This window comes from Pelobates fuscus, chromosome 12 (genome assembly GCF_036172605.1).
Source record: "Pelobates fuscus isolate aPelFus1 chromosome 12, aPelFus1.pri, whole genome shotgun sequence".
In the NCBI taxonomy this organism is placed as follows: domain Eukaryota; kingdom Metazoa; phylum Chordata; class Amphibia; order Anura; family Pelobatidae; genus Pelobates; species Pelobates fuscus.
Genome location: NC_086328.1, coordinates 29,286,133 through 29,295,609, shown reverse-complemented (window position 1 = coordinate 29,295,609; position 9,477 = coordinate 29,286,133). Strand labels below are relative to the sequence as shown.

Below are 9,477 nucleotides of genomic sequence, written 5' to 3'. Positions count from 1 at the left end.
GCTGGACAATATATTGAAACTTCTTAGACCTACTTACATTACCGAGAGGTTAATGCTGTCTATGGCATTCTTAAATCCCCAGCTCAGCAAAAGTTTATTTTCATGATTGAGATGGAGATTTAATAAATTAATGTTCTTTTACATTATCACTTATTTTATCAATATATAAATCGCTCAATTTTACAATTTCTAGTCCGCAACCAGTCAAGTAATGCATGATGAAAAGATTAGTATGTTATGCTTTTGAGGAATGACCTCTAGTTCTGCCTGATAGGAACAAGTGTGTTTTTTTTTTTTTTTTTTTTTTTGGTGAAAATGTTTCCTTTTATTATTTTTATATGGGAGCCATTTAAAAAAAAAAGGCAAACAAAAAAAAAACTTTTTTTAATTTTTCCCCTGCCCACATGTTTGTGAATGTGCTAACACCAATGAGAAGCTATGCAAGCATGAGCCAGCAATATGATTATTGCAGACGTGCACAGCAGTGCAGGAGTTAAGATGACTTTGTAAAGATCTTTCCTATAAACGGTCTTGGTAAGCAGAGAACCTTATCCAGTGCTTTATGTGTAGCATGATACAGGCACATAAAGCCACAGAAAGGGAAGAAAAAAAAAATAATCTATTCAAGAGCTGATGAGCCTTTGGAGCCAATGGGAGGAAACCTTCGGCTAATCAGTAGGCGGGAGGTTCAGGGTATCCTTGAAGAACATAAGTGTTTTAAGCTACTGTAGTGATGTATGATTATAATCTGTGTTTCCGTCCTCTTCTTCGTAGAGCAGGGATCTGATATCCATGCTGCTTTGCTGGGAAAAAAAAATGATCTGATGTGTTTTTTCTTTTGAACCATTTTATTATGATTCACCAAGCTTTGGCTGTTGATAAGCTTTTTTCCCTGTTGTCTCATCCTCTTCAGGACTGCGCTGCGCTATTGTGGACAAGAGTGCCTCCTGTTTCTTGGTTTTTGGGAAACGATGGAGAGAGGTGAAAGTCACCTGGATAGCAGTCAAGAGAAATATGAAAGCCTGGCTTTGGACACTGCCTTGAGCACCGTGGTGGTGGTACTGGTGTATGTGGTCGTAAAGGTTAGTCTTGATGGGATTCGACAGTGGAGAGCTAGAATATCCATTCTAGTGGTGGGTGCTGGACCGGTTGGGTTGACCGCTGCACTGGTTGCTGTCCGGTCAGGGAAAGTGCTGAATCTAACAGTCTTGGATGAGCGGTCAAGAGCTGCCCTACTATGCAGACCGCAACAAATTGCCTTGAGCCCTCGAAGTGTCAAGTTTCTCCTCGTCCTTGGCGTGGACTTTGATAACATTGAAGGATGTTGGCGCAATGACCACTTTTTCACGAAGATAGGTGTTTTTCAGGAACATCTTCTAAGTATCCTGAAACAAAGGAAGCAAACACTCGATATCCGAATTCTTCTGGGGACCAAAGTAAGTTTTTGCATGACTTGTAATTGAAGGGACGCTATAGTCCTCAGAACCACTGCAGCTTAACACAGTGGCTCTGACGTAAACCGTGTATGTATTTCCAGGTTAATATTGCAAGATTAATTCTTCCTTAGTCTTAATGTAGTCAAACACTTAAGATCAGTTATGTTGCCAATTCTGTATGAAACATGTCATTGAGCATTAAGGGGTTAAAAAAGGAATATTTCTCTGCTCTGCAAAGAAAAAAAAAATAATTATGCCTCCAATTGACATGCACTACATTACTCCTTTGTTTGTAACCTTTAGTAAATGTCACTTTTTTTTTTTTTTTTTTTTTTATGTTGTAGTTGGTTGTTATAGCAACATTGTCAGAATCCTGATCACTTTCCAAAACTGACATTTTGGAGAAAGAAACCAGATTTTTTTTAAAAACGATTCTGTGTTATTTGCTAAAAGAACATAAATACCAATTTGTTCAATGCGTGTGTGTATTTTCCGAGTGTCTTACTTCAGGATGCAGTCATTTTCAGATATATTGGATTTCCGGTTTAAATATGCTCCCGTATAGACGTTCACTTTTTGGACCAAAGCCAGAGCTGCAAAATTGCTTCTCTTAAAGAATCAGAAATGTATTGAGAAAAAAAAACAAAAAACATGCATATCTTTATTTATATTTTAAGGGAAAGTTTTATAGAAACAATACAATCAGAGAGCAGTATTGAATATCGTGTTACATAAAAGCAATGAAATACATGTAAAAAATGTAACAAATTCAGAAATCCAAAGATTATTATTATTCAATAACTCCACGATAATGAGCTTGTATAAACTGGATTAACAGCACACATGTAAATTTGTAATACGTGTGTGTGATGGGTGGATTTTCATTTTGAAAATTCTGCTAAATATGAGAGAAAAGCAGAGATGTTAAATAATGCTATGAATGAACAGAGTGGGACTAGCAACAAGAAGAATGTTTAAACCATTTATATTTTTATTTCATTTTATTTAAACGTGCATTAACCACAAAAAATATATATATAGATATCTAATCATGCTAAAATAATAATAATGTGAATAGGAATATCTCACAACAGTATGAAAAGAACATCCAATAGAACACTATATTTTTAATTCAGTTACGTGCTTTTCATTTTCCTTTAAACTCGAACAGATTTAAATATACACCAGCTAAAATGATTGTGCTGCAATTTGCCTTTTCTCTTTTCCTTTCTTGAGTTCTAAACCAGCTTCCTGGTTTGTGGTAATATGGAGATACTTTTTGAATGAAAGATTAGGCCAGAGACTGTACATCTAATAAAATACTGTTCTAGGAGATCATTTGGTGTTGGAAGGGGTAACATAGTCTTTAGATAAGCAAATAGTCAATATAATAGTGCTTGCATTATTATTATTATTATTATTATTATATTATATAGCGCAATTCTACAAAGGGGATACCTGACACAGAATATTAACAGAGACCAAAGGTGAACAAGGCCCTGCTCAAATAAGCTTACAATCTATGTGGATTTGTGCAGATGTATATCTGTAGGGGTCTTGCTCAGGGACACTTACTGGTGTGGTGATCTAACTGGGATTCAAACCTAGGTTTCACGGGTCTAAGGGTTTTGATGTCTGCAAAGACGTTACCACTGCTCTAACCAGCCACAAATAATAAACAAAAGTTTAATTTCACATTAAGGTTTATACCCTAAACGACATACTAAACTTTCCAAACATTTTCACTGTTGGACTATGAGCCCACATTTCAATATTCACATTATAATTCATTATGATTCAAAATTAAATGAACCATTTTAGTACCAAAACGACTTTAGCTTAAAGGAAAACTATAGGGTAAGGAATACAAATGTGTATCTCTGACCCTAGAGTGTTAAAAACACTATTTAGCACCCCTTTTACACCCCTTACTTGCCTTACCCACCCCAAGCTCCCCTTGGCACATGCAGCAAAATGCCAAGCTGTGCCAGTCAGGAGCAACTCCTAAAAGAGAGTCATTGACTCAATGCATCTCTATGAGGAAAGTTCAGCGCCTCCAAGCAGAGCATAGAGACACAGGAAGCGCCTCTAGCAGCCATCTGAGTGACTGCCACTGAAGGTGTCCCTAGGGAGTAAAGTAAACTCTGCCTTTTCTCTGAAAAGGCATTGATTACAGCAAAAAGCCTGCAGGGACTGACTATAGACACCAGAACCACAACATTAGTTGTTTAGGTGACAATAGAGTCCCTTTTTTAACACTTAGGTAGACCACATGGTGCATATGTCCTAGCTGAGCTCCAGAGAAGGCAGTTATTGTGGTACCCCTGCACTTGAACCCATGCTGCTACCCACTATTCTGTCCTCTTATATATTTATGCATCCTGCCATTAACTTCCAAATCTCTACTTGACTAGTGAGCTATAGACTCCTAGACTGACCTTTAGAACTTACAAGAGGACAATTCTCTTCCAGGAGAATTGTGTGTGTGTGTGTAATTGAAATAAAAGAGCAGGAAAAAAAAAAAGGTTTTAACTCCTAAATGTCAGACAATTGAGCAGTGCAACTGCATGGGCGTGATCTATACACCAAAACTGCTTCATTAAAGGAACCCTAAAGTCACCAGGACAACTACAAATTAATGTAGTTGTTGTGGTGTTTATATGTCCCTGCAGGCATCTTAACGTAAACCTTGCCATTTAAGAGAAAAAGCAGTTAGTTACTGCCTAGTGACACCTATAGTGTCAAAATTGATCATCTCAGCCAAGAAGGCAAAGTGTGGGTGCTGCCAGCCGCAAGGAGACCTGCACAAGGCTGGATAAAGGCTTGTAAACTTTTTCACAGAGGGGTGGGGGCAAGGAGCCGAATTCTAAATGGTGTTTTTCCACCTTTAGTGTCAGGAATGCATGTTTATATTCCTGACACTATAGTGTTCCTTTAAGACAGGTGCTCAAATTGTCCACTATACATTAGCCATTGCCGAGTGAAAATCCAGTCCTGGAAAATCACCCCTGGTTACTGTGCTACGGGCACTCTCTAGGCTTGCTGTGATTACTAACTTTGTTAGGCCTGACTAACAGTGTAAGGCTTGATATTGTGAATCCAGATTAGGAATGCTGAGTGAGACTGACTGCCTAATTTAGGCAGGTGGTAGATTATTGATTGATGCCTACCAGGAAGTAACATAACTTGTTGAGTGCTTGAAAGCCAAGGAGATGTAACCAGGTTAATTTATAAAAGTGTAATTTTTTATCATTAAATCTGCACTTTTTACAAAATGGAAAAAATAGTGCACACTCTTCGCACAGAAAAGTTTTCAGCAAGCTAATGTGTTTTAACGGTCTCAAGTGTCCCTTTAAACTCAGTCTGTCAATGTATCACTTTTTAAAAATGTTGGAATGTGAGTTTCTTCTTCTCCCAACATTCAGTTGATGATGTTGTAGGAATGTAATATACATGGTTGATATAGAATTTATTTCTACTACTTTGTATTCCTATTCCAGTTCAGCATGGAATTGGAAAACCAGACATAAAACAGGCAACAGAACAAAAAGATATTTGTGCCCAAAAATGTAAACAATAAAAATGTCTCCGCATGTCCTTCTTATTAATCTGTCTTCAATGAAAACAAAAACGCAACGTTTCGACCACAACTCTGGTCTTTGTCAAACATCAGGTGAAACCAGGTACCTGTGGAACCCGTGGGTAGGTGCTGTTTCTACTTGTTACATATTTTGATGGTAAGACTGCTCCAACCAGTTGACATATAGCTGATCATGCATGATGTGATGACACATACCTTGTTATGTTGCAGCTAAATAGGAAGCACTGCAAATGATGAGAGAGGGGAAAAAATGTGAATAGGCATAAGTTGGAACATTTTACATTTGGAAAGAGCTTTAAATACATGGTGATTTTCTTTCTATTGGATATATACAATCATGGCAATATCTTCCAGGGTGCTGCTTAACCACATGTCTGTGTGTGTGTGTGTGTGTGTATGTATAATACACACTCAGTGGGTAACTTATTACATACACCTTTGTAATACAGACTAGAATAGAATCCTGCAATTGCTGTATGTTTGCCAGTCAATACATTCATATTGTGACTCTTCCACCATGTCCCAAATATGTTCTGTTGTATTGAGAAACGATTATTGGGGAAGTCATCAGAGTACACTAAACTCCTTGTCATGTTGACACCAGCTTGAGAAGCTTGAATAAAGGCTTATTATGCAACTGGAAGTAGCCACGAGAAGAAGTTGTCTAAAGATTGCCAAGAAAATGTCGCTCATCATTATACCACCACAACCAAATTAAACCATTGAAACAACAGAATTCTGGCTCTACCATCTGCATATATCAGCAGACATTGTGGTCCTCCATAACATTTTTCCAGTTTTCTTTTTGTTTCAGTGTGTTTGTGCCCTTTGTTGCCTCAGTTTACAATCTTTGCTAAAAGGAGTGGAACATTGTGTGGTTTCTTACTGCTTCAGGCCATCCTCTACCCAAGGCCCCCAACAGTTATAATATTAAGGTCCTATCTCACCCTCTAGATTTTGGTTCCTTTGTGTCCTGAATCCGGGGACACTTGCAAACGGACCTCTGACAGCACAGTGATAACGCATATTAGACACACTCACACTGTGCACAGGTGTTAGGACCCTGCAGAGAGTGATTCAGCAGAGCTCTCTGCGGGATCCTGCAGGTTGGAGACCAGACAGGCAGGCCCCTTCAGTCCTTAACGGGCGTGCCAGCTGCGTTTCCAGTTGGGTCTCCCCCGTGATGCAAGTTGTGACTGGTGATGGCCTCTCTCAGGCCCACCCACCCGTCCAGATCTCAAACCTCCCAATGTTAGGAGATATGACTTCATAGTTTAAAATGTTGTATTTTTACAGAAGCTTTTCCGTATAGTATGCATAGTTATTTCAGTTATGGTCTTGTCCCTGTCCTCTTAAACCAGCCTTTACATGATCATCTGACCTCTTATTAAAGTAACACTCCAAGCAACAACACCACTTTAGCCCACTATAATGGTTATCATGCCAGAAGTGTCCTAACACCTTCCAAGGGTAACTTGTCAGCAGTTTGAGAACTCGCCTGCTTTGACAAATAACTCCTGCTAGGGTGACAGGGCATACTACAATAGGCTGAAGTGCATATGATACTTGGAGTGTTCCTTTAATAAAGCATTTTCACTCACAGAACTACAGCTTGACTGTGAAAAAATTAAGAAAATCTGCAATTTCAGATGAACACAAACTATTCTGGCTGGTTTTCTTTAAAAATGAACACTTTGAACAACTATTGAATCTTTTTAGTATGTAAGCATTAATGCTATAGAGTCGTTGCAATGTGACTTGGTAATTGGCTAATTGCATTAATATACAGGTGTAACCAGTAATGGATGAGTGTGTGTGTGTGTGGCGAAAACAACCTCACCACTGTGAACTGGAGGAGCCTGGTTGCCCGCCTGCTGCCTTTAGATTATGGACCGGCAGCTAAAGGGTTAATTTCACTGTGCAGAAGATTTATTTCTCCCTTTCTGCACAGCAGTTCGGCAGATTCCCTCTACCGAACAAACAGCCGTTTACCAACTGTATTCGTGTGGTCTGAGTGCCATTCACCTAATAATGTGCACTTAGACCTGAGCTATCTGGGGATTTGTTAAATGTGTGTATTTTCTGTACCATTTGTCCTATTGTATATTTTAAAGTGATATACTGTATTTGTATCACCACGTGCATAATGGAGTCTTGCCTCTGTCCTGGGAGATAATTGAATTACTTCTCTAATTATCTCCAGGACAGAGGGGAGGAAGCCAGGATGCATTGTGGGAAAGTATTGTGGCTGTATGTACTAAAATGATACATGTCTGTCTGCTGTTTCAGTCTCTCATTTGGTCCCTTAGGGGAGTGTCCACCAGGTGATAGACCTGCATAAATACTGGGCAGGTAGCCCTCAGTAAACCAGATTCTGCTTGACCCTCAAACCGATGTGTCGTCTCGTTTTTGGGGGAATTGGATTGTATGCTGACTGCCAGGAGTGTAAGCGGATTGAATGCTTTTCCTGTTCGGCTGATTCCAGGATTCGTGTGTTTCCAGTTCGGGAGTTGGAAGATTCGTACAGTTTGCAGTTCGGGAGATTGGTGCTTGCAGTAGCTGCTGGTCTGTTGGAAAGGGGATTATCGCCTAAACGTTTTTTATCCTCTTGTGAGTGAAACGGTCCGTTACAGTGTGTGTATATATACACAACTTACAGATATTCCGTATGGGTGCATGGAGAGCCCATTTTAATGTGTTTTGCAAAAGTCTTAGAGTTAAGATCCGTGTAAATATCACAGTCAAGAAGCAAAATATGTGAAGGTTCTATTTTGGCATTAATAGAATAAATAAATGTAGTTATAAAAACAAATCTAATTGAAAACAGCAGTTACAACATTGCTTAGGGAAAAGACTTGGCCGAGTGATCAGTTCAGATATATAAATCTGTTTGTAGATTACTGCCAGAGTATTCGGACCTTGAGTGAGATGCTGTGAAATGTAACATTTGAAACATCAACAACAACAATTGGTCTGTTTGTTAGCCAGTGTTGTTATGGAGACCTAAAAATAAAGTGGTGTTATACAATGGTAAACAACACCTACAAATTAACTGTGACACACCAAATTATAGATAGGGATACGTAAAGTGGAACAGTGTGTTATGAAAAAATGATATGTTCTATCGACATATTAAATTGCACGGCTGAAGGGTAAGTAGTTTATAAATGTTCCTAAGATTTCTTTGGTTATGGTAGTGTAGGCGTTAATTATTTTTGGGCCTCCATGTAGAGCAGGGGTGGCCAAAAGATTGCAGGAGAGTATTCACATGTAGACATACATTGTCACACACACACACACACACACAGATATATAATGCAAGAAATACACACACACACACACACACACACACACACACACAGTCACGTATGCACAGATGCAAACCCTGACATACGTGCACAGATCTACACCCTGTCTCAACTGCATAGTTCCGCACACTGACACTTAAACCCTGATACCCACACACACACACACACGTTCACCCTCTCTGAGTCTATCATTACATCCTGTGTTCCTGCTGTGTGCACTTTAAATATTCCTGTAGTCGCTATGGTGTCTACAGCCTGTCTCTGCAGGCTTTTTAATGTAAACACTGCCTTTTTGAAGAAAAGGCTGTGTTTGTATTGCTGCCCAGTTACACTTCTAGTGGCACTCACTCAGACGGCACTGACGTCTCTGCCTCTATGAGGAGGTTCTCATTGGCAATGCATTTTGCCATTAATGCGCAGTAGCCTCCCACTGCTTTCTCATGGCAATTGTATGTTTGTGTTTCTGACACTATATAGTGTGCATTTATCAATCTGGTTCCTTTAAAAATAAATTGCTGATTTAAGTGAACTTCAGTCCTATTTTAAAGCAAATCCAGATCATTGGGGCCAAGAGTTTTCAAATGTCAACTCACCTTCCGGGCTAATCCATTTACCCCCACAACGGCACCCTTCTAAAGCTCTGGACACCCACTGAGAGAAATAATACATAGCTGAAGTTGTTATGAAGTGGGTGTGTTACTTTTAAATTCCAATTATAGCCAAATACATGTGTGTTCACAATTTATACATACGCTACACCCAACTGTATCGTGTATTTCAGAAATTGCAAACGGTGTGTACTATAACCTTAATCCAAGTTAAGAATAAAGAATGTGCTATCACCAAGAGTGTACCTCACTCACTCAAAACAATAATACCAAAACAGAAATAGCAAATATGGCTAAACAAGCAATATCCACTAAAAAGAGGGATAGCACATCAAATAGAAGATACAACCTTAAAATAGGGCGGGATCTGGCAACAGATCTAGAACAAAATGAAACAATATGGTGAAGTATGAAAGGACAAAGATTTAGATATCCAGGAGGTAGAAAACTTACAAAAAGTATAGTTGTTCTGCGCTTGTCTCCCTTATAGGGTATCTGTAGCAATTCAATGTCTGGCTTGTGCG

At 39.0% G+C, this 9,477-nt stretch overlaps 1 protein-coding gene across 1 annotated transcript in view; it reads left to right on the top strand.

Annotated features, from left to right (window-relative positions):
- Positions 1–881: 881 nt before the first annotated feature.
- LOC134578411 (uncharacterized) overlaps positions 882–9,477 on the top strand; it is a 59,266-nt gene continuing 50,670 nt past the window's right edge. The window contains exon 1 of the mRNA XM_063437411.1: positions 882–1,436. Within this exon, the coding sequence (XP_063293481.1) occupies positions 972–1,436 (465 nt within the window). The 5' untranslated portion in view covers positions 882–971. The remainder of the gene's footprint in view (positions 1,437–9,477) is intronic.